The 25,326-nt window shown below is 38.3% G+C and overlaps 1 protein-coding gene across 9 annotated transcripts in view; it reads left to right on the forward strand.

The window, feature by feature from the left end:
* Window positions 1-25,326, forward strand: part of WDFY3 (WD repeat and FYVE domain containing 3) — a 261,467-nt gene that overhangs the window by 216,420 nt on the left and 19,721 nt on the right. For 8 of the 9 annotated variants that reach the window (XM_081812198.1, XM_081812197.1, XM_081812195.1 and 5 more), the window contains 13 exons: window positions 795-963; window positions 3,612-3,775; window positions 6,268-6,416; window positions 7,512-7,632; window positions 8,169-8,254; window positions 9,844-9,924; window positions 12,804-12,858; window positions 13,116-13,235; window positions 14,598-14,715; window positions 15,923-16,029; window positions 17,596-17,749; window positions 22,556-22,647; window positions 22,873-23,085. In XM_081812198.1, the coding sequence (XP_081668324.1) occupies window positions 795-963; window positions 3,612-3,775; window positions 6,268-6,416; window positions 7,512-7,632; window positions 8,169-8,254; window positions 9,844-9,924; window positions 12,804-12,858; window positions 13,116-13,235; window positions 14,598-14,715; window positions 15,923-16,029; window positions 17,596-17,749; window positions 22,556-22,647; window positions 22,873-23,085 (1,629 nt within the window). The remainder of the gene's footprint in view (window positions 1-794; window positions 964-3,611; window positions 3,776-6,267; window positions 6,417-7,511; window positions 7,633-8,168; window positions 8,255-9,843; window positions 9,925-12,803; window positions 12,859-13,115; window positions 13,236-14,597; window positions 14,716-15,922; window positions 16,030-17,595; window positions 17,750-22,555; window positions 22,648-22,872; window positions 23,086-25,326) is intronic. The other variant, XM_081812202.1, reaches the window with a different exon arrangement.

A 25,326-nucleotide genomic window follows, 5' to 3' on the forward strand; every position in this document is an offset into this window, starting at 1 on the left:
CCAAAAATATCAAATCTTTTCTGATGTTTCTAGGTAATAAACTTCTTTAAGATGGACTTATATATGTTCTTAATATACTCATTTAGTTAATATATTTATGGAGCATATTATTTTACACAATAAACAACAAGGAGGTTTTAGCAAATTGAAGATACCAGCTTGGAGGAGCAGGCCAAGCAGAGAGCGCCATCGGGCCTGAAGCTGGTTGATTCCATGTTGGGTTAGAACTCGTGGAAGGTTTGGGCCATTTCTGGAGTTTTAGTGAGAACTGGGAATGTGGGGAAGAACAGTGCAGTTCTGAGTCTTTACCTCTAAGCATTGGCACAGAGGATTCCAACTGAATGGATGGGCTTTAGGCCTGACTACTTACTTTATGCGGGGTGGAAGCAAAGTTCCAGGCTCCACACAAACCAGACATCCTCTTGCAACTTGATGCTCTCCAACACTGGGTGTTCTCTTTACTGTTTAGGAAGGTTTTCTAATACATCAGTGAGGCCATGTCATACTAACATGAAAATGTTATTTGATTAGAGATGATTTATTTCTATTTCATGAAGAAAAACTGCTAATACTGTTTTTTTTTTATATGTATGTTTTAAAAATCGGTGCAATTTAAAAACAGAGAAACTTAACCCAAAAGTCTGTGGATTTACTGTGTATAAATGCAGTCTGTTAAAAATCCCTTTAAAAAGGTAACACACAAAGAAGTCTTGATACCATACCTTCCTCCAGAAAGCTTATATTTTAATTCTTTAAAATAATTATCTGAATCCTTTTCTTCCGTTATTTCTTAGAAACCAGCTCGATACAGAAGAGCCATAAGTTATGACAGTAAGGAATACTACATGCGACTAGCCTCTGGCAACCCAGCCATTGTCCAAGACGCCATTGTAGAGAGTTCAGAAGGTGAAGCTGCTCAGCAAGAACCAGAGCATGGTGAAGACACTATTGCTAAAGTCAAAGGTCAGCCTTCCTCTTTGTTTGAAATAAAAATCACTTTGGAGCATTTCTTGTATTTGAATTTTTATGAAAATAGGAGCTACTGTAAAGCGTAGGGCCAACCATATGGATAAAAGTATCTATACATATTTTACAATCTCACTCTTTTTAAGATGGATTTCTGTATGAGAACTAAAGAGACTGGCTCGTTATTGCCTACAGATGGATAGAATGTGCCTTTTGGCTTGATAATGTTTTTATTGCATTTGGCAGGATTCTCAGTGACACCTGACATTTTAATCTAAGGCCCTGATAACTAAATAAATATTTTGTAAAATTAAAACAACAACTAAATGTGTTATTTGTGCATGTTAGACAACAGTTAAGAAATCATGGTCTTTCTTCCTGTGAGCTAAGACAGATTATTCCACATCTGTGCTTTACGATCTTAGTAAAACATACATGAGATGATGAATTGGACTTCCTGATTCTGTACTTTTACATATGTGTGTGCCCTCTGCCCACGTCCTGCAGCTTCTCCATGATGTGGATCCTAACAAACCCCACCCAGCCTCGAAGACACTGGTCAAATATCAAATTATCCTTCTCTGAAAACTTTTCCCACTCTCCTGTCCACAGATAGCATTTGCTCATATCATAGCAATTTCAGTGATTTTTTCACTGCTTTATGTTTTCTAAATTATAAGTTTCTCAGAGGCAGAGATCATTTTTCTTCTCACTTGATGTTTTGGCACATACCTAGCACAAAACTGGGATTCAGTCAGTATTGAAAAGTAAATCAATCTATTGTTTTTTAACTCTTTTAAGCCTCTGATTCACGATAAATTCAAAAGTCCTTGGCATATTCTATAAACAAAGCCTCAGAATGTAGATTAAGAACTTTAAATTAAAAATCAGTTTCAGATCCCATCAATTAAAAAATTGATAGTATATGATGTCAACATGTCAACAAAACACACCATCAAAAATTGTGATCCAGGGCGCCTGGGTGGCTCAGCCGGTTAAGCGTCTGCCTTCGGCTTAGGTCATGATCCCAGGGTCCTGGGATCGAGCCCCACATCGGGCTCCCTGCTCCGCAGGAAGCCTGCTTCTCCCTCTCCCACTCCCCCTGCTCGTGTTCCCTCTTTCGCTGTGTCTCTCTCTGTCAAATAAATAAATAAAATCTTTTAAAAAAAAAAAATTGTGATCCATTTCTCTTATTATTATAATTTTCCTCTTCTCTCTCATGGTGACTGTGACTTATTAAGCATTTCCTAATTGATCTAACATTTTATAGACTCTTTGAAACTTTTAGTAGTTGAGAGGGTTTATAGTCTTCTAATTTTCTTGACATTGTACCAGCAAAGTTACAGAAGTAGGTCCAATGCTGTTTCTTGAGTATAAGCTAAGGTATAATTCACAGAGTTAGATGACTTGTGTTTGGGTCATTAGCACTTCACTTGTCTTGGCCTCATTTTCCTAATCTCTACTGACATAAACCCACAAATTGGTGTCACTACTATGCTATGCAAGGTGTTATGGTAGACATAGAATTAGATGTTTTGATTTATTAAAAATAATGCAACGGTAGGGGTGCCTGGCTGGCTCATTTGGTAAACGTGACTCTTAATCCGGGGGTTGTGAGTTCAAGCCTCACATTAGGCATAGAGCTTACTTAAAAAAAAGTGCAACTGGGAGCTTTTCCCCCTCACAGATATTCTCAGCAGGACTTGATCTCTCTTGCTTATTTATTATACTCTTTCATATGTGAAAAGAGGGTTCTTCTTAAGGCAAAGCAGAACCTCTGATAACTCATGCTCAAAGGATAAGATTCTATGACTTAACTCTTTTCCAGAATTTAGAGCAACTATCATTGGTAGATGTAACGGGCCTTTTCTTGGAACAAGTAGAGAATATTAATTAAATATGGGGGTTAGAGTGTATTTTGAATGCTTCTCATACGTCGGCATCACATCAATTGATTTTGTCACCTCCTGTGATTATTCATAAAGTTATCAAAATGTAGACAGTAGAATGTTTCCTTAACCTGCAAGTTAAATGATCTGTCCCTGTATTTTAAAGAATTCTATTCTTTATGACATGATGATTTGATCACCTTCGTTCGTATATGAATGACCATACTGTTGCTTGTGACATAAGTCTTGAAATAGTCCTCAGGGGCCCTCTAAGTAGGGGGGGATCTCTTATAATCATATTTATAACTCTCTGTCTTTAATTTTGTTTCTGATAGTGGTTGATCATTTATTTATGGTATCCCCTTAATGACACCTGTCCATAAGCAGTACTGTCCTTACCATTAATTATGCTAAGCTCTGTTTATCATCAGCTGACACTTATTTAGAATTTACTATTAAACACGATGCTAAGCATGAATAATAACTCATTAAGTCCTCCACAACCTCCTAAGATAAATAGTATTTTTGTCCCATTTTTATAGATGAGAAAACAAGTTCAGAGAGGCAGATAATTGTCCAGGGTCACACAACTATTTAACTGTAGAGCCTCTGTCATTAACCACTGCACTGTGCTGCCTCCCTGTACCTTCCAGAGTTATCTCAATTTGGAAATGTGTAAGAGGGACTGCGGGAGCCCAGACTGCTTCCAAGTGGCCCCTGCAAGGTCACATGGCTCTCGTGGTTGTGATCCTATAGGTCTGGTCAAGCCTCCTCTGAAACGGTCTCGGTCCGCACCTGACGGAGGAGATGAGGAGAGCCAGGAGCAGCTACAGGACCAGATTGCCGAAGGCAGCTCTATAGAGGAGGAAGAGAAAACGGATAATGCCACCCTCCTCCGCCTCCTGGAGGAAGGAGAAAAGGTACTGTGCTTCTAAAGCGTAAGGGTTGCATTGAAGTAACTCGTTTGCATTTTATAACACTAACTGATAGGCTATTTACCAGGTGGCAGAAGATAAATATTTTACCCTCTGTAATGAAATACTGTGAATAGTAAGCAACCATTTGGATTCAGTACTCTACGTCTCTCCTTTTCAGGATTTTCTGACCTGGCTGAACGTGCTAAACAGCCCAGAGTTTCATGAGATACAATATTAGCAGTTGATGTCTAGTTCACTCTATTACTATAGCCTTTATTAGACCGTTCTTCTGGCCATCATTTTCTATTTCAAACCCATGCACACAACCCATTCATTCATCTGCCCTTGTACTATTTTTCTACACCTCCATAGTTCCATTAACCATCTACGAGCAGTTTCAGCCCATCAGTACTGTCATCCTCAGGCTTGTATTTAAGCCCTGTTCTCCTTCACTCACAAAAGACTACCCTACCTTTCTGTTTCCCTGTGGACCTCCTACACCCTGCCAGCCTGCTCAGGCTCACTGCACTGGCTCCGCCTTAGAAGCCGAGGCCCCTGCAGCGCTGTGTGCCCCGCAGTTCACTACATCCGTAACGCTCTTTCTTTGCTTTGCTCACTGTATTTTCTGCCAAAATGCACTTCTCTCCATCACTCGCATAATCTCCATCCTAGGAACTCCCACTGGATACAGTCTCATTTCTCGAGCTCTCTTGAGTAAATAAAAGATAAATAAATGAAGGAATGAATTAATGCGTTGTATCACCTTTTTAAAAGGATGTTCTTTTTGCCCCTCATATTGCGTCTTGATGTAACCCTTGAAATCTTACCCACTAAGATACAGTCAGAAATTAGGGGTTAATTTCAAAAATTCTGTTTGAATATACAGCTTAATTAATCTTGAATGAAAATATTTTAAAAAATCATATAATTATGGAGCGCCTGGGTGGCTCAGTTGTGACGCAGCTGCCTTCGGCTCAGGTCATGGTCCCAGGGTCCTGGGATCAAGCCCCACATCGGGCTCCTGCTTGGCGGGAAGCCTGCTTCTCCCTCTCCCCTTGCTTGTGTTCCCTCTCTCGCTGTGTCTCTCTCTGTCAAATTAAATAAATAAATAAATAATAAATTAAAAATCATATAATTATAGAAGTACATTAGGCCTGAAGGAAGCACAAGAGAGGCTTCTGGAGTCTTGGGAATGTTCTGAATGCTGGCTGCATCATATCTTTAGCATTTGAAAATTCCTCAAGCTATACACTTAGAAAAAACATTTTTGTGTTTGTATATTACACTACAGTGGGATGATTTCTTAAAATATCAGTGTTTTTCCTATAACATTCTGCATTTTTATTATTCCAGTAGTTCAGATGTGATGAAAATTGACTACAATTGTGTATTTTGCTATTTTCTAATGCTGTCATTTTTTAAACTTTTAATCTCATGAGTACAGATTTTGCTCTAATTGCTTTAAATTTGAATAGTGCAGGAAGTGTATTCAGACTGACATTTATTTGACATTTGTTTGGCTCTAGTTTAGTTGCTGATATTTTTTCCTTGACTCATGTTGAACTGAGCAAGCAAGAAATAATTTTTAGCAAGAAATAGTTTTTAAGGAAGAAAGAACTGAATCCTGCCTTTGGGAAAGAAAACAATACTTACATTGAAAGATTTAGCAACTCTTTCTTCCTATGAGGAAAATACAACTTCTGCCAGATTTGGCTTTTTACAAAGGCACAGCAGTCTGCCAGGCAAGCAGGACCCCAGGTGGGGAGCAAAGAGGGACAAATGCCGCAGTCCCCGTCCAGGAGCTGTTGTGGAAAAAGACGAAATTGAGCAGTGTGGAAGGGATGACAACCAACAGTTTCTTACACGCTTACGTACATTATCTCAGTAACTCTCACAACAAGCCAGTGTATATCTGAAAATCACAAACGAAGACACAGAGGCCCAGAAAAGTCAAGAAACTTGGCTAAATCTACAACTAAGTGCCAGGATTGGGGATTCACTCAGTTTTGTTAGACTCAACAGACCTGTTTTCCCTCTTGTCTCACAAAGGGCACAGTCCTAAGCTCCTTATGTATACTCTTCAATTCTCTTTTTTTTTTTCCTGCCAAGTTTATTGTGTTTGTCTCCTTCCTTATCTAATGTGTTCATCACTTCTAGAACCTAGTACACATGTCCTGGCACACAGCGAGTAACCTGAATAGTGGGAGAAGTGGATTGGATGGGTAGGTGTATGGATGTGAGTAAAATGGTTGTCTCCTTTTACTGAACTCAACCACAAATCAGACGGCAGTTTTAGCTGATTCTTTTTTAACATGCTTAAACTCAGGTTTCATATTCTTAGCTCAGGGGATGCCATAACAGTCTATACCTTGGTAAAACCCTGTTTGCCCATTAAATCCATATTTAAAAACATTTTGTTTCGGTTATCTCAAAAAAATTATCAGGGATTTTTTTTGGTTAACTTTATTAATGAACGTGTATGGTTTTCTTTATAGATTCAGCACATGTACCGCTGTGCTCGAGTCCAGGGCCTGGATACCAGTGAGGGGCTACTTCTTTTTGGTAAAGAGCATTTTTATGTGATTGATGGATTTACAATGACAGCAACCAGGGAAATAAGAGATATTGAAACCTTACCTCCAAAGTAAGTAAATGAATGAAGAGACACAAAGTACAGCTATCTTGAGAACAGCAGTCTATGTACATAGTTCTGTTTTAATCCAAAAATCGTGTTTGAAGTAATGTTATCTTTCAGTTTGCGTGTCATTAAATATTCACAAGGGTAATATGTTACTTCAAGGTAAGAAAACATTTGCCTTATTTATCAAAATGAAAATTAAATAAAATTTATTGTTATGCATTAGTAGCATCAAGTTCCTTATATTATAATCTGTGTATTTATAAACTTATTCAGAATTTGCAAGTTGTTGTTTTTAAATTTTAGCACAGACACAGTTGTAGAGAAAATTCAGGTAACGACACAATCCTCTAACAAATGGGAGAGTGTCCATGTCCTCTGAGTGCCCTCCAAACAGCGTGACTGAAGCACAGACAGGAACTGAGTTTTATCTTCCTTTTCCTCTGCCAGTCCTGTGATGGGATGATAGTGGGGAACAGAAACCCAGAACACTGACAAAGCCAGAAGGAAGACAGAAAGCTTGAGGCTTAGAAAGTCCACATGCTCTTCTCTCTTTAACATTTTGAACACCTAACACTGTCGGATATAGACACGGTCTCTGCGGTCCATTCCTAGGAGAGGTTTCAAATACTTCCTGTCAGCAACAGTCGGGGCCACATTATGACGTCCATGGGCCCCTAGCTCTGTATAAAAATATTAAAAATTATATTTTGTGACTGTGTTGCTTTAAAGATGAATATATTCATATTATACATTAAACCATTTTCTTCTACCAAAAAGTTCAATTTTTTTCTTCTGATTTTAAAAAAAATTAAAACATTTTCTCGGGCCCCTAAAAGCACTGTACCTGCTGTGCCTGGTAGATAAGTTGGCCCTGATAGTGGGATATTTTAAATTATATTCATCAAACAGGGTTCTTTGTTTACTAAGTAGCGGATACATTTTTCTATTAAACACATTTTTTTTTTTTTTAGAACTCAGTATTTTGTTATATTGTTCCCTGCTCCTATTCATATGTTGAAAATAACACCCTTTGTTGAACAATGAATTTACCTCTTGCTGTTTTTTTGTTTATCTTTTTTTTCTCTTGGCTGCCTATAGTATGCATGAGCCAATTATCCCTAGAGGAGCCAGGCAAGGCCCCAGTCAACTCAAGAGAACATGCAGCATTTTTGCGTATGAAGATATTAAGGAAGTACATAAAAGGAGGTATCTCCTGCAGGTGAGTTGATTTAGTAGTACTAAACACTTTGTCATCTTCCTTTTTTCAGAGGATATATTATTTTAAAACTCATACTTGCCATGACAACCCTTTATAGGATCCACACTGTCCCTTACAGTATTTCCTTAGATGATTTTATGATAGGCAAACTCATGTCACATGGGTGCACAGCTCTGTGTAATACTTCTCTCTTTTTTTTAAGCACAGCCTAAAACTTGGGTAATATCTTTATTGTCCATCTTCCCCTATAGCATCCAGATCAACATAATTGTCTTTTATATAAAAATTGCATCTTCACTATAATTTTCCAATTATCGTTTTATAATTATGTTGCCATTATTCTGTTTAAGATTTTAGAAACAAAACTTAAGAGCGCATTGGCTCTGTTTATTTTGTAATTTAATCTGCTGGGAATTCATGACTCTAAAAATGTTCTTTAAAAGTTAACTTCTTCAACATTGTAGATACTCATAGTGGAAAAGCTAATATATAACCTTGTTTGTGTTTTTCTTGTTTTTCTCTTTGATCATTTTTAGCCTATTGCTGTGGAGGTTTTCTCTGGAGATGGACGGAATTACCTCCTTGCTTTTCAGAAAGGAATTAGAAATAAAGTCTATCAAAGGTATTATTTATTAGGAGTACTTGATAATGCTATCAGGGGAGGGGATGGAAGTGAAACTAGTACCAGATAAGCTAGTTTTTTAAAGTCTAGGATCTTGAGATCAGTGAATTAATGTCTTTGAAGAAAATGTTGGTTTCATTTTTGCCAACCTCTTGAAACATGATTCTTCTAATTAGCTTTTAAAGTGATGCTATTCTGTTGTGAAATACCATTTATCTTTCTGGTGACTGTAGTAGATGTCATCAAAAGCTACTTTTACCTTTGAGTCCTGTGTCTTTAAATGTAAAAGAATGAGGGAACTGTAGCTTAAAAAAATAATACTTCAGGTTCAAAATAGGCTTCTTTCCTATTTACCAAAAAAGAAGACAATGCCATTCCTTGCATCGCATACATTGCATTGAATGCAGATGAATATTTAGCTGTTAATCACTCTTAGAAATTACATGAGACCTTCTCTGGCCTTGGAAGAGAGGTTGATATCTTCATCCTCAAAAAAGTAGCATAGTCAAATAAAGCAGTTAATCTAACCTAATCATATTGTAATTTTGGTAAGCTATATTTAAAATTTGCCTTGTAAGAGAAAAAGCAGTATGTATACATGGTGCTCAAAAATATTTCTGTTGGATGTATGAATAATGAGACTTTTATGAACGGATCACAGATATGAGAGACCTTCTCTTATTCTTTGAAGGGTGGTATCGATCCTTGCAAGCCCTCTACTAAGGGAAGTTTTATATCTCACATTACTTCTGTGAGGAATGTCTGATGCCAAGCAATGTTGCTTATCATTGCGGTACAGTAATAGTACCTGTGAGCACAAGGGGATGAGGGGGGTTCTTCAGACCAAGTGCCTGTGGATGATGATTGGTAATCCAAAACTCCTTTCGCATGTGGGAACAGCTAATAAAGTGACTGAAATTTTAGTTATCTATCTTATTCACTTCTAAAGGCGATGTTGTTTTCAACACTAGGAAACTATTTGCTCTTCATAATTAGCAGCTGTTACAAGGAGAGGAGTTTGTCTTTCTCTGAGAAATGTCTGTGTATGTGCCCAGTTCGGGGTCCACGTCTATTCTAAGAATTTTCCCATAACTCTCTTCTACCTTTAAAATATTTGTGTTGACATTGTGAGCAACTCTGAAAAAGATGTAGAAGTGTCACATAAAGTTACCTTGGATGTATCTTCATTAGTTTAGTGTTGTCCCTGTTCCGTCACTGTTTAGCTTTCATTGTTACTTGCTGTCATGTGAATATTTGGCTGTTAATCACTCTTCAGGACTTCATTAAGTTGACTCAGTTTCTGTGCATCAGTGTTGCAGGGCTTTTTCTTCCAGTAATATGACAGCATATTTAAAATCCAGAATGATAGATTTTGCTGTGGCCCTTCATACTTGGCTTTGGAAGCCATCATCTGACACTTTTTTATAACAGTATTCCAATTATTGTGTATTCCCTTAGCTTGCTGTTTATGGGGTAGTGGAGGGGTAAATGCAATAGTCGAGGTCTGCATGAATCATCCTTTCTGAGGCTCCCATTAGGTCCTGACTTTGACTTCATTTCCAATTTTATGCCATTTTTAAATTTTGCAGGTTTTTGGCTGTCGTGCCATCTCTTACTGACAGTTCAGAGTCAGTGTCTGGGCAACGACCGAACACAAGTGTGGAGCAAGGGTAGGTTGTTTGCTTCATGCATCATAGTTTAATAGTGAAATTAGGATGGTTTGCATCTGCACAGTATCATTTGATATTTTTAATGAGTGTTTTCCCCTCCTAGTGGTTGCACAAAATGTTTTAAATGCTGAAAACTTAAAAGGAAAAAGACACGGTATGCATGACACTCCTGTCAGATCAGCACTCACGGTTTGATGGATTTCCTGGAGTTTTTTAAGCAGCATATGGTCCCGTTTGCATCCTTGAGTTCATACTCTAAACACAGATTTTTATTCTGCTTCTTCTATGCAGTGTTATATGTAACTGTTTCCCTCTGCATTTAAAAAATTCTTCAGATGGGCGCCTGGGTGGCTCAGTCGTTAAGCGTCAGCCTTCGGCTCAGGTCATGGTCCCAGGGTCCTGGGATCGAGCCCCGCATCGGGCTCCCGGCTCAGCGGGAAGCCTGCTTCTCCCTCTCCCACTCCCCCTGCTTGTGTTCCTGTTCTCACTCGCTCTCTCTCTGTCAAATAAGTAAATAAAATCTTCAAAAAAAATAAAATTCTTCAGAAATACTACTTTTACTTACTACTACCTATTCATGGTATGTATAAAGCATTCTCTTATTTTCGGATACTTCACATTTGTCAGGTTTCCCTGTTCTAATTATGCAAGTGTGATTGCTCATTATTTTTTTAGGGTAAAATGTCCTTAGTAAAAAAAAGGTATGAATTTTAAGGCTTTTGATAAACAAAACCAACTTGATTTCCATAAAAATTATACGTATCTATATTCCACCACTAGTGGATAAGTTACTTATCTCAGTAGATGCTTGTCCCCTTTTTATATTTATCTTTTCATTTTTACTGATTTTATGAGATGCTTTCTCAAGTTTTAAATGTGTATTTCTCTTAGTAATCTTGAGCACTGTATATGTTTGTTGGCCATTTAAAATCCTCATTTGTGAATTATCCATAACTTCACCTATTTTTTTCCTGAGTTCTTTGTTGGTGGTGGTGACGGTGGTTTGACTTTCTTTTTTAATTGAGATATAACTGACATATAATTACAGTAGTTTCAGGTATACAACATAATGATATTTGTGTAATTGCGAAATGATCACCACAGTAAGTCTACTTGACATCTCCTCTGAGTTCTTACTATCAATTTGTATGGGAGTTTTTTATAATAATGTATTACTACTCCTTGTTATATTTGTTGCAAATTGCCCAGTTTTAATTTTTTTTTAAAGATTTTATTTATTTATTTGACAGAGAGACACAGCGAGAGAGGGAACACAAGCAGGGGGAGTGGGAAAGGGAGAAGCAGGCTTCCTGCAGAGCAGGGAGCCCGATACGGGGCTTGATCCCAGGACCCTGAGATCATGACCTGAACTGAAGGCAGATGCTTAATGACTGAGCCAACCAGACGCCCCTTAATTTTGTTTTTAACATTTAAATTTAAACTTTTGTTTTTATGTGCTCAAACCTATCAGTGGTTCCTTTATGCTCATTTCACCTGCATTTAATCTTAGAAAGTCCTTCTGGATGATACAGCCATTTCAAGAATCCATTTATAGTCACTCTGGAACTGGTAGCCATTTATAATTAATTGGAAACGAAGCAATGCTTTTGGGCTACAAATGATTGCAACATGCAAGAAAGTCACTTAAGACTTTACTGGGGATTCTGTAATTTGTAAATGAAATTTGATTCTAGTCTGTGCATCTAACTGTACTAAATGTGTGTATTTCTCTTTTAAACTGTTTTTTTTTTTAGCTGAGGTTTAGCAAATACAAATGGCTAAATATGTGCTTTTGTTAACTTCAGGTCCTGTTCTGTTCCTAATCATTTGTGGTGTTGTTAAGATAAATAACAGGAAATAAAAGGTCCCCTTACAGCACATTGAGCCTTTTTTTCTACTTGTAATTAAGTTGCCGGTATTTTCACCTGCTTAGATAATCTTCAACTTGTTATTTCATTGTCCTTGCTACTATCTGTGCTGAGTTGGCAATTCTTTACTTAAAGAGCTGTTAAAAGCTTGAAGGCGAGAAGCAGAAGTTCATTTCCAACCTAGTCTCTTCGGTTGTTCCCTTGCTTATAAAGTTGAGGAGTCAACATAGCTCTTTTTTCGGGAGAGTTCCTGTATATTCAGTTTGCGTGATGGGAAGAACTTACCTATAGAAACGGCAAGTGTTATCTGTACTGTTGAGCCAGAAATGTTGAAGAACTAAGGTTTACAGATCTGTTGATTTCCTTTGAGACAGTAAAATACATAGTTCGGTGCGTTCCTATGGGTTCAGTGACCAAGTCACAATCTTCAAATCATTAATTACTGATATTACAAAGCGGTTAAACCTTAAGAAGGGCTTGATAGCATTCCAGGAACATCTGATATCTGAAAAAGTCCGTAATTTCAAATGACCATTCACTCTCCAACATCTCTTTTAGGAAATGTGCTATGTATACTATTTCCGTTATTCCAATATAATGTCTTTGAGTTTGTTTCTGTATAGGTCACTGTAAAAGGTAGACAGTTGGACTGGATCATTGTTTTTCAAACTCTTGCTATAACCCATAGTAAAAAATAGACTTTATATTGCATCCCAGGACCCACAAACTGAGTTACAAATACTAACACAGAATTGACGGAATACTTTCCCTTACTGTACGTGATGCCTTTCAGTGTTCTCTGTTTTCTCCAGTTTAGTTCCACGTTATTTCATATTTCAAAGTGTTGATCACAATACACTAAGCTGATTTTGTGGCCCATTTGTAATAGGTCTTCCATAGTTTGAAAAATTCCTGGACCAGATGATTTAAATTTTCAACTTGATTATTACTCAGATTTAAAATTAAAATTAAAATTATATCACCTATAATTTAATTATTTCTTGTTTTTAGATCTGGGTTGCTTAGCACTTTGGTTGGAGAGAAGTCTGTGACTCAAAGATGGGAGGTAGGCTTAATGACCATTCATTCATAATTTGTAGTTAGATGGTATAAGTCAGACAGTTAAAAGCACTCCCAATGATCCATAAAATACATACATTAAAAAAAACTTTGTTTTTTGTTCTTTTTGGGAAAAACAAGTGTTTTATTGTTATGAAGTCTGCAAGAAAGAAACTTTTACCTCATTTTGCATTTAAAAGTTTTTTAAAGTGAACACAATAGAAATAATGATCCTGAAATGAATCTTTATCTATCTTTTCCAAGAGAGGTGAAATCAGCAACTTCCAGTATTTGATGCACTTGAACACTTTGGCTGGCAGATCGTATAATGATCTCATGCAGTATCCTGTCTTCCCCTGGATCCTTGCAGATTACGACTCAGAGGTAAATCTCAAATCATTTTGTGTAAGTGGAACACATTTGCAAAAGTAATTAAGAGGTACTTAATTTGCTCAAATGTTTTACTTGCTTTATAATTTATAATTTAGTTGATAATGTAATTTATAATTTTTATAATTTCAAGTCCTCAACCGGCACTTATCACAAGAAGATGAGAAGAGTTTTAGCTTGGACTTGTACGAAGTTTAACTCATTGACCAGTTTTTTAGATATTTATTCATAATATCTATTTGGTTTCTTAAGTGCTAGTTAATTTGTATCCCCTGCTGGGTGTCGCCTCTGTCCTCTGCACTGCAGCCAGTTTCAGAAACACTAATATAATTGAGTCATCACTGTTTAAAATTACTCAGTGAATGGTCATCACAATTTGGAGAGAATTTAGAAACCTCAACACAGTACCCTTCACAAAGTAGCTCCTACATGTATATCCCTTGAGCACAAAGACAATCCCATATCTCTCAATTCCCAACCACTAGAATGGTGCCTGGTACTTAGCATACAATTTAATTTTTGTTGAATTAACCAAAAAGGTATTAATGAGGGATTTTGCATATAGATTTTGAGCAGACAAATGTACTAACTTGCCTTATATTCATGGATGTGGATTCATTTAAAGGACAAGTTTGGCAAAATTGGTTGGTCGGGATGCCCTTTAAAAGGACACAGATTAAATAACCCCCTGGTACATATTTCAGATTTTTTACTTTGAAAACCCCAGGTGGCAGATTTGGTTCTCTTTTAAGTATATGAATTAGGTCAGTTAGAAATGAACTTTTAAAATAATCAGTGGTAGATAGACTGAAAGATTCCATCTCACTTAGAAGTCACATGGTCTGGTATGATGTTTTTCAGAGGTGAATGAGTTACCAGGTGCTCTAGTTCATTTCACTTCCTGATCACCTCTAAGAAGAGAATACTCAGAAGTGAAGTTGGGGTGAAATGGGGGAGGAGAGGAAGAGAAAAGAAAGGAGATTTGGTGCTTCAGTTACGTGGGTGATGGAGGATAAAGATGAATTCCAGGCTTTGTGTCGAGTCCCCTGCCGTGTCCTTGCCAAGACGGGGAAGGGTTTTCCCTTATTCCTCATCTCCAGCCTGGATCCTGAGTGTCTTCTGTGAATACTTAATTTCCAAACTGGTTGTCTTCAAACTGAATCAGTTAACAAACTGCCATGTGCCTGTCTGTAAAATATGGATAACCAGTAGGTACATAGCATTGTTGTGGAGCCCTGTTCTGCCAATGTGACAGACATTTATAAATCATCATCATCTGCTATAGCCACTGTACCTACGTTGGCGAGAATGAAAGGTGTATAGTAATTTGGAATTGGATTTCATTTTGTATTTTAGGAGGTAGATCTTACTAATCCCAAGACATTTAGAAACCTGGCTAAGCCAATGGGAGCACAGACAGATGAACGATTAGCTCAATATAAGAAGCGGTATAAAGACTGGGAAGATCCTAATGGTAAGTAACTTTTCTTGTCATTGGACTTTGTACCTCAGTTTCAAACATAAGTCATTATTTTAGTGGTCTGACATCCCTGTATCTTTTCCCAAATTGCTTATGTATCATGACATCTGTGTAAGTTATATATTCACACATATATACAGCTATCAGATTTTGCATGCCAACTGATGGCCATGCTTAGAAGGCATGTTTTAGATGGCTTATCAGGTAGTGGCAGAAAACTAAGTGTCTGTTTTGTGTAGGTCAGAAATTTCCCGTTAGATAACCTGCCTTTGTCTCTAATCATATTTAAGCCAGGACCTGCAGTTTCCTTAATTAAACTGTCTTTTTATTTTATTGAGGCACGTTTTGGAATCCTTTTGCTTTAAAAATAATAATAGTATAATAATAACAGATAACCTCCTAAAACTCTACGCTTATTATTTATTATGTTTAATGTTTTGTTTTGTTTTAAAAGACTTACTTGAGAAAGAGAGAACATGTGTTCATGCATGCACATGCGTGTGCAAGCTGGGGAGAGGCAGAGAAGGGGGAGAGATTCTTAGATAGACTCTGCACTGAGCACAGAGCCCGATGTAGGGCTCAATCTCCCAACCCTGAGATCACAACCTGAGCCGAAACCAAGAGTCGGGTGCTTAACCAACTTCACCACCCAGGCGCCCCTGTTATGTTTAATGTTTATCATATGTGTCCGTCCCCCCCCCACCCCCCGCAAATGGGTGAAACAAAGGGAAAAAAAAGAAAAACTGAGCCTAAGCCTAACAGTATTCCCTGTGTGGACCCTTTTTTTCCTGCCAAGGAGAGTATGTAATAACTATTCTATAATATTCATAGACAGTACTTTATAGAAATAGATCATTGCAAAGCCAGAACCTCATAAAAAGTAGCTGTAAGTCAATATCCTGCTTTAGTGGAAGGTGGTTTGCTATTAAGGCTTATCTATTACAGTAAACCTCAAACCATGAATTGCTAGATGTGCTAAGTTGGTGGGGAAAGGCACGGAGTTATACTCAGTGTGGATTACTGCCAGATACGTAAGCGAGGGGTGATGGTGCTGTAACGTTCTCATGCTACAAACACCAATACCAGTTGTGTTTAGTGTCACAGTTGTCACGTGTGTCAGCGTTTTCAAGCCTATGAATACCGATTTTATTTTTCACATTTACTCTTTTGTTTTCAATTATGCTTTAATTTTTTTGAACAGGAGAAACTCCAGCCTACCATTATGGGACCCACTATTCATCTGCAATGATTGTGGCTTCGTACCTAGTAAGGATGGAGCCTTTCACACAGATATTCTTAAGGCTGCAGGTAAAACTCTAAATTTAGTATTTTTCTATTTTATTCTTTCTTTCTATTTAAGATTGTTGCTTTTTTTAAAAAAATGTTGCTATCTTGCCTTACAAGAAGCCCTGGGAAGTTTTAGTCACAAAAAATAGTCAAACATAATTCAAGTGGAATTTCACTGGATCACAATTGATGAGTAAACTAGCATTTGTTTATACTAAACAAGAGCCAGGGTCCTTTAGTCAAAGAAGCAAGTACCATGTGCCTTCCAGCCAGTTACATGAAATTCAGCCTTAACTGGTTTAAATTAGCAACAAATATTTTTAAAAGAGTGATACAGTCTAGCCCATTTGCTATCTTCTTCATTATAATTGCTTTTCTCCACATTCTCTTTCATTTATTCAGCAAATATTTACTGAATACCTATTATGTACCAGGCACTGTTCTAAGTACGTGGAAGATATCAATGAATAAAGACAAAAGTCCTGCTTTGTAGCGCTTATATATTTTAGTTGAGGGAAACAGACAAGAATAATAAATAATACATCTTAAAGTGTTTTAGAATATAATACATGCTATCAGAAAATAGAGATCAGGGAAGGGAGGCTGGGAAGTGCAGAAGTAGAGGTAGGAGGTAGAGGAGGGTGCAGTGCAGTTTTACACAGAGTGGTCAGAGTAGGTCTCCTTGAAAAGGTGGCATGTGAGCAAAGACTTGAAGGAAGTGAGGCAGTTACTCATGCAGATAATCTGGAGAAAGTGTGTTCCAGGCAGAGGGAACAGTCCGTGCGAGGGCCTCAAGTCAGGCATGTGCCTGAGATGTTTTAGGAAGAGCAACGAGGCCACTGTGTCTGGAGCAGAGTAAGTGGAGGGGAACTTCACAGAGGATGACATCAGAGAGGTAACGGGCCAGATTGTGGCAGGTTTAGTGGGGCATTGTATGGACTTTGGCATTTTCCTGCAGGGAGCTTCAGTATAAAAACAGATATACTGTGTCCACTGAAAACACAGCAATAGGGAGTTCAACTGAGGAAGGTGTGTTATATCTATGAGGCTGTGTAAGAAATCCCTTTTCTATTTGAATTCGTTACATCTATAACTTTTTGATCACTTTCTTAGTTTTTCACCTAATTCTTAGCAGTGTGAGAACTTGAATGTCATGTTAATTTATAAAATCAGTCAAGCATATATATAACTTGAATATTTCCAACTGTAGATGGCTACATTAGAATCTTGGGTTTTTGTTTGTTTGTTTGTTTTAGGAGAGCATCATGAGACTATGGGAGAATTTATATATCCTTATATTCTTCCCTCTCGCTAAAAACTAATTTTTTAATGACTTTTAAAAGTCTTTGTATTTGGATTTCACTTTGATTACGAAATACATGCATTAAGCACTCTTTGTCAGAAATACCCCCAAAAGAATTTTCTTTTTGTGATTATTTAAAATTTTGTGTGTTTGACGTAGGATGGTGGGAAATGGAATTGTCACCACATGTATTTATTTGGGATTTTCGAGCCCGTGAGCTTGACAGAAGCCGTGAGGTGGGGATGGCGCTCTAACAGAGCGGTGCCTTCTCCTTCTGCCCACAGGGAGGCCACTTCGACCTGGCTGACCGGATGTTCCACAGTGTGCGTGAGGCCTGGTATTCAGCATCAAAGCACAACATGGCAGATGTAAAAGAACTTATCCCCGAATTTTTTTACTTACCAGAATTCCTGTTCAATTCCAACAACTTTGATCTAGGTATGTACAGCTGCGGCGCTGTCTTAGGAACATTAACCTGGAAAGGACCAATAGAAATGTCACTTTCCTGAATATTGTCTGCAGTACACACTGACAAGGAAGGACTTCCTTGTGGTTTGAGCAGCTGTTATTTACTATAATTGGGTATGTGGGAGTAAATATAAAAAGAAAAATAGATTTATGCCCAAAATAGCTGTTTCAAATGTGGAGTCTTGGAAAAATTTTAAAATTGACACAGATTGCATCTAATGGTCAGAATATTGTGATTTCAATAAAAACAAAGGGGAGGTGAAAATGTATTTAAAAATCATTACAGTTCAAATTAATAGCCAAAAAGGATATATCCACATTTTTCATGTATTGGGTTTTTTTTTTTTTTGAAGATTTGTTTATTCACTTGAGAGAGAGAGAGACAGAGAGAGAGGGAGAAGCAGAGTCCCCATCGAGCTGGGAGCCCGATGTGGGGCCCAATCCCAGGAACTGGAGATCTCTACCTGAGCTGAAGGCAGACGCTTAACCATCTGAGCCACCCAGGCGCCCCTCATGTATTGTTTTAATCTTATGTATTGCCTGAGGCATTCTCAGGTTGCATGCTAATGTGTTCTAAGATTAGAATTTTAGAGTAACTTTAAGTTAATTCCTCTTCTTTATCCTGTTAGGGTAGTATTATCTAGAAAAACAGAAACAAATCAATAGTCCTAAAAAGGAGAGAAATTTCGTCAGTACTCTGCTCTCTGTATAATTCAGCAGTTACAGGAAATAGATTTGATTTTGGCTACAGTTTCTTGGAACGTAGTTTGCTGATCTAGGTTTCTGAGTATTTCTTTTAAAACGTATCAAAATTCCATTGTTTCCACTTCAGAATATTCCTGCCAAATTTTGTCCTATTTTCATACATTTTTCATACTTCATATTGAAGTATGAAGTATGAAATACTTCGTATTGAAGAGTTCAACATCTAAATCATTACTATACTATTTCAAAGTTTTGTTAACAGAAAATTTAGGGAAATGTTCATATCCGATACATCTGAGTGTTTTTTCTTTTTAAAAATAGTTTTAAATAATTTTTGTTAATTGTCCATAAGCAGTTCTAACCTCATGAAATTATAGCTCCAAGTCTAATGGCAAAGATAAAAGACTCTCTTAATAGCCCCAGCAAAAGACCTGTAAGTGAGTCTCATTACCTGTGATCGGGCCTGGAGCTCACTTTTGAGCAACTAAAAACACCAAGTTCTGGGGCTTTGAGTTGTAGGGGTGATGGTTCCTTAAAGGAATAGAATAGATGGTGAACAGAGAAAAACAGCAGATGCCTACACAGCATTTGAATATGGATGCACATTGGTGTTTTACTGTGTTCACTTATAATTCACTTTTGGAGAATGCTACTCTGTTCCCTGGGGACGCCACTTTCAAAGAGAAAAATAGGCACAGAAAGAGATAGCCCCAATCTTTCAGAAACACGGAGTTATACTAATACATGTTGCAAAAATGTTTTAGTCCAAACCACTTACAAACCGAACTAAATTATCTAGTTTTAAAAAGTAAATTAAGAAAGGGTCATGTATTTTTGTCATGCTCATCTTCATAATAAATCATCTTCTTTCCATGAAATCACACACTTTAAAAAACATTATTTGCGGGCGCCTGGGTGGCTCAGTTGGTTAAGCGACTGCCTTCGGCTCAGGTCATGATCTTGGAGTCCCTGGATCGAGTCCCACATCGGGCTCCCTGCTCGGCAGGGAGCTTGCTTCTCCCTCTGACCCTCCCCCCTCTCATGTGCTCTCTCTCTCTCATTCTCTGTCTCAAATAAATAAATAAAATCTTTAAAAAAAAAACAAAACATTATTTGCATATAAGAGCTAAAGCTATAAAAAAAAAAAGCTAAAGCTGTAAAACTCTTAGAAGAAAACATAAATCTTCGTGATCTTGTATTTGCTGATGCATTCTTAGGTAGGATATCAACAGCACAAGCATCAACAACAAAAAGGATGACTTGGACTTGATCAAAATGTAAAACTTCTGTATCCAAGAGCATTATGAAGAAGGTGAAAAGAACACCTACAGAATGGGAGAAAATATTTGCAAGTGCTGTATCTCATAAGGGTCTAGTGTCCAGAATATAAAGAACTCTTACAACTCAACAGCAAGAAGATAATCCAATTTAAAAATGGGCCAATGACCCAAGTAAACATTTCTCCAAAGAAGTTATACAAATGACCAGTAAGCACATGAAAAGATGCTCAACATCATTAGTCATTAGGGAAATGCCAGTGAAAATCACGATGAGGTACCACTTCACATCCACTAGGATGGCTGTGGTCAAAACAGAAAGCCACAGCAACAGAAAAGAGCAAGAGCTGATGAGGGTGTGGAGAGAGTAGAAGCTTCATGCACTGCTAGTGGGGATGTAACATGGCTCAGCGGCTGTGGAAGACAGCTTGTTGGCGTCTCAAAAGTTAAAAATAGAATCACCGTATGACCCAGCAGTTCCACCCTGAGGTCTATGTCCAAAAGAACTGAAGACAGGGACTCAAGCAAAGTACATATCCACACCTGTTCGTAGCAGCATTATGCACAGTAGCCAAGTGTAGAAGCAGGCCACATGTCTATCAGTGAATAAACAAATTGTGGAATGTACGTACAATGGAATGTTATTCAGCCATGGAAAAGTATGAATTACTGATACATGCTATAACATGGATGAACCTCAGAAACATTATGCTAAGTTAAAGAAGCCAGACACAAAAGATCGCATAATGTATGATTCTATTATATGAAATATCCAGCACAGGTCAATCTGTAGACACAGAACACAGATTGGTGGTTACCCAGGGGCGGGGGGGCAGGAGGAATGGGGAGCCACTGCTTAACGGGTACAAGATTTCCCTGTGGGGTGATGAAAATGTTTTAGGGCTAGATAGAGGTGGTGGCCGCACAAAATTGTGAATGTACTAAATGCCACTGGAATTGTTCATTTTAAAATGGCTAATTTTGTGTTAGGTAAGTTTCACTTCAATTACCAAAAAAAAGAAAAGAAAAACCCAACAACACTGTTTATTATCTTTACTCTCTTTAAATGATGTAAAACAAAGAGCACTTGGGTTTTTCCCTGGCTCTTGGATGAGTTACGTTGTCTTATCTTTATACCCTTGGATGTAGATCTACATGGAGGGGAGCTGCAGGGTACCAGAATCAGACCAAGAGTATACTGCAGAATGTTCCCTTTGAATTTTAAAATTGCAGCTAGTACAGGTGAAATAAAATTATATTGCATAAATTTTAGGGATGATAAGCATATTTTTTGAAAAGCAGATTATATTTTAAGTCTGGGGACTTGGGTGATATTTCAAGGGGAGTGGACTGAGAATAATGAGGGGGAGGGGTGGTAATAACTTGATTGTTTCATTTTTTCTTAAGTCATATGGTAATTTTTCCAACCAAGTCAAGACATTCCTTTAAACAATAAACTGATTTTTGTGTTTCTCACTTCATATCACATTGTCAATAAGCCATCAAATAACAATGACAAGAACAAGATTGTTTCTGTGGGAAATATTTTTATTGGCCCTCACTTGAAACTGCCTTTGTGTTCTAGAATTTGAACAATTGTACTTCTCTGAAAATGTCTAATATAACTGTTTATCTACCCAACTGCTGTTGAGCTAGTGAGTCAACATTACTATTCATAGAGTCATTTTTTACATTGATCATCTGACTTGTATCTAGGAAAACTATAAGCTAAAGTTAACTTTTTGGTCTTTACTTCCAAAAAATGAAAAGACAGGACCTGTTTCCTGAGATGCCAATCCCATTTAATATGTTTTATTATGGGGGTAGATTTTATAGCAAACACTTTCTTTAATATTTTTCAAATTATCTAGCTATGACTTAAATTAACAGTTTCCATGGAATAAATATCACTTGGTATGCATTTTTCGTTTCTGCCAGGAAGCCCCATAGTTTTTCCAGATGGTTTTTTTTTTTCTGTTAAATGATGTACTAACAGCAAAAAGTTACATTTCAGATTTTATTTTTTTAATGAGAATCTTACAGCAAAATACATGTCAGTTCTACAGAGCTCTCTCAAGAGTTTAAGAATCAGAAATAGGAGAAGCCACATGTATTGCAAATGTTTCTGGAAGACTGGTATTCTTATTTCCTCTTGAGCAAAGAGAACACTCAAACTCCTTGGTGACTGAGAAGTTAGGTATTCCTTCTGTAACTTCCTCCATGTGAGAGGCAAAATTTTGTCAAAACATTAAGACAAAAAATTCAGTACTGGTTCACTGCTGATGACTCACCAAGCTCTGAGCATTCAGGAAAAGCCCAAACAAAAGAAGATTTGAGAGAAATTGCTAATGGTCTTCCAAATGCGCAGTCCTAAGGGGATTGAATTTGAGCTTTTCTTCCAAACTGAAAACAGTAGCCTCACTAAATGTTTTGTTAAAAAGGAGTCCTGTGGTCAGTTAAATTTCAGGAATGTTGTGTCTAATATCCCTCCTAGAGAAGGGCTGTGCCTCTGAGGAGTCTTGCAGGAAGAAACATGTTTAACTTTGCATAACTCAGCATTTTCTGAAGTCATTTGACAGGGTGGGCCCCTCAGTTTTGCTAATGCTTAATGATCTCTCTGACGGAATTCTCTAAGGAGCAGACTTAGGGAAATATCAGAGTAGATGATCGCAGAGGGTCCTTTCTGGTAGTAAAATTTCATAGTTCTGATAACCCACTATTTCTCTGTTATTTTAATGTAAAGTTACTGTTTATCCCATCTTTCATTTTCTTTTTAATTTATCTAATTGCACAGGCTGTAAACAAAATGGCACCAAGCTTGGAGATGTTATCCTTCCACCGTGGGCAAAAGGGGACCCACGGGAATTCATCAGAGTCCACCGTGAGGTAATGGGAGCGCCCTTCGCAGCTGAATTTGAATTTCATTGGGTCGTTGACCACAATACAAAGAGAGGACCTTGAGCAAGATAGCACCCATTTGTTCAAATTACAGATATTGTTCTTATGATTTTTAGTTATTTTAGTTCCTTGTGAACACTGGCCAATTGTTTTTGCTTTCTGAGCAAGTAATAAAAGTCAGCCTGTGACTGAACGTGTGTTTTGAAATTACAGGCTTTGGAATGTGATTACGTGAGTGCCCATCTGCATGAGTGGATTGACTTAATCTTTGGCTATAAACAGCAAGGCCCTGCTGCAGTAGAAGCTGTAAATGTCTTCCACCATCTTTTTTATGAGGGTCAAGTGGATATCTACAACATAAATGACCCACTAAAGGAGACAGCCACCATAGGGTTCATTAATAACTTTGGTCAGATCCCTAAACAGGTATGGATATTCTTATCATTGATGCTCTCAGCTTCATTTTTTTAAGCTCTAATATTGCTATAGATGGTGAATGACCATATAATAAGTTTAGGCTAAGTTTTTATTGAAGAGCCATGCCACCCAATAGGTTCAGTAGGTTCCAAGATTATTGCTTTCTCCTCCCTTTTGCAGTCCAGGTAAATAGAAATGTTGTTCAGAGAGAATTTCCCCTCACAGACGAGTGCAGGGAGCGCTTTCCTATGTCTGCATAAGATCTGCAATCAGGGAAGAAGATGGGGTCTCGGGGGCCACAGCACACAGAGATGGGGTTTCGTCCCAAGGCCAGTAGGAAGCCAGTGCTGACTTTGGGCAAGGAAATGGCATGGTCGTATTTAGACTTTATTTTTTACTTATTTGTTTATTTATTATGATTTTATTTTTAAGTAATCTCTACACCCAGCGTGGGGCTTGAACTTAGAACCCCGAGATCAAGAGTCGCGTGCTATACCAACTGAGCCAGACAGGTGCCCCCATAGTTAGACTTTTTTTAAAGATTTTATTTATTTATTTATTTGACAGAGAGAATGAGAGTGAGTGCACAAGCCAGGGGAGAGGCAGAGGGAGAAGCGGGATCCCTGCTGAGCAGGGAGCTTAACGTGGGGTTTGATCCCAGGACCGTGGGATCATGACCTGAGCCAAAGGCAGACAATTAACCACCTGAGCCACCGAGGCTCCCCCTTATTTAGACTTTAAAGATCATTCTGTCCATGTGCATTAACTAACTGGAATGAAAATAAAACCTGAAAAATAAAGATCATTCTGTCTATAGTCTCATACACGCACACACTGTAGGGGAACCAAGTTAGGAGCAGAATACCACCTCGGAAGCTCTTAATAGTAGTCGAGGGAACAGATAGTGGTGATCTGGATTAGATAGTGATGCAGGTGTGATGAGTGCTCTGGTAGGAGAGCGCATGCCGTGGGAATGCCTAGAACCAGCCCTGCACTAGCTGCTGTAACCACCATCTGGAACCTGAACAGAAAAACCAAGAGTGTAGCCACTCAGCACCCAAGTGCTGTAGATCTCTCACCTTCATGATGAGCGAAGCCCAGTTAAGAGACTTTATGCCGTCTCTCCTCCCCGTCCTCAGAGCACAGCAGGAGGGTGTGATGCGCCAGGAGGAACCAGCCCTGTGGGAAAGGCACACTCTGCTGGCCATCCAAACCACCTAGCTTTCCCAAATGCCCCGGGTCTGCACTTTGGCCCAGACATCCTTCTCTGTACCTTCCTCAGATACCTCTCTTGGGCTCCCTTTTTGTACATTAACCAGCTTGGAGGTTTCCAGGGTTGATGGTTGGGAACAGTCAGAACAATGGCACTTCTTCATACAACAGACAGCAGAAGAGCCTGTAACTGCACCACTCACAGCGTAGTCTGATCCCCCAACTGAGTAACTGTGTTTACTTTTAGAGAGGGGGGTGCAGAGGGAGAGGGAGAAAGAGAGCCCCAAGCAGGCTCCACGCCCAGCCCAATGCAGGGCTCGATCCCACAACCCCGAGACCAAGACCTGAGCCAAAAACCAAGTTGGACACCTGACTGAGCCACCCAGGCGCCCCAGAACTGTGTTTACTTTTAAAGTGAAATGCTTATTGATAAACTCTAATCGCAGCTGAAGAATTGTAGTTAAACCTTTCCTTTTCTCTGAGGGTTACAAGCGCAAGAACTGTGTTTCATACCCTCTGAGAAGTATTCTGAACGAAAAAATCAAGACACATGTACTGTCACAGAATTTCAGTCCCTTTTGAGTTTAAGAGGTGGACAGCCTGGGAACTAAAGTTTGAATATTCTTCAGACATTCCAGTGACTGATAGAGTCCTTCAAAGTATGTCATCCTAGAAAATCTAGGTTTTACAGTCAGCATATCCATACATTGTTATATACCCTGACCTGGTGAGGTGCTCTATCCTTGGGTCCTCTTAAAAGTTCTTCAGCAGGGGCGCCTGGGTAGCTCAGTCAGTTAAATGTCTGCTCAGGTCATGATCCCGGGGTCCTGGGATCGAGCCCCATGTGGGGCTCCCTGCTCAATGGGGGAGTCTGTGGCTCCTTCTCCTGCTGCCTGCCGCTCTGCCTACTTGTGCTCTCTCTCAGTGTCAAATAAATAAATAAAATCTTTAAAAAAAAAGAACTTATTAATGTGATATCTGTATTAAAAAAAAAGCTCTTCAGCAAATGTCCATTCATGAACATGCTTTAAAGTAGGG

This window comes from Leptonychotes weddellii, chromosome 2 (assembly GCF_054177405.1).
Source record: "Leptonychotes weddellii isolate Sample4059 chromosome 2, ASM5417740v2, whole genome shotgun sequence".
Lineage (NCBI taxonomy): Eukaryota > Metazoa > Chordata > Mammalia > Carnivora > Phocidae > Leptonychotes > Leptonychotes weddellii.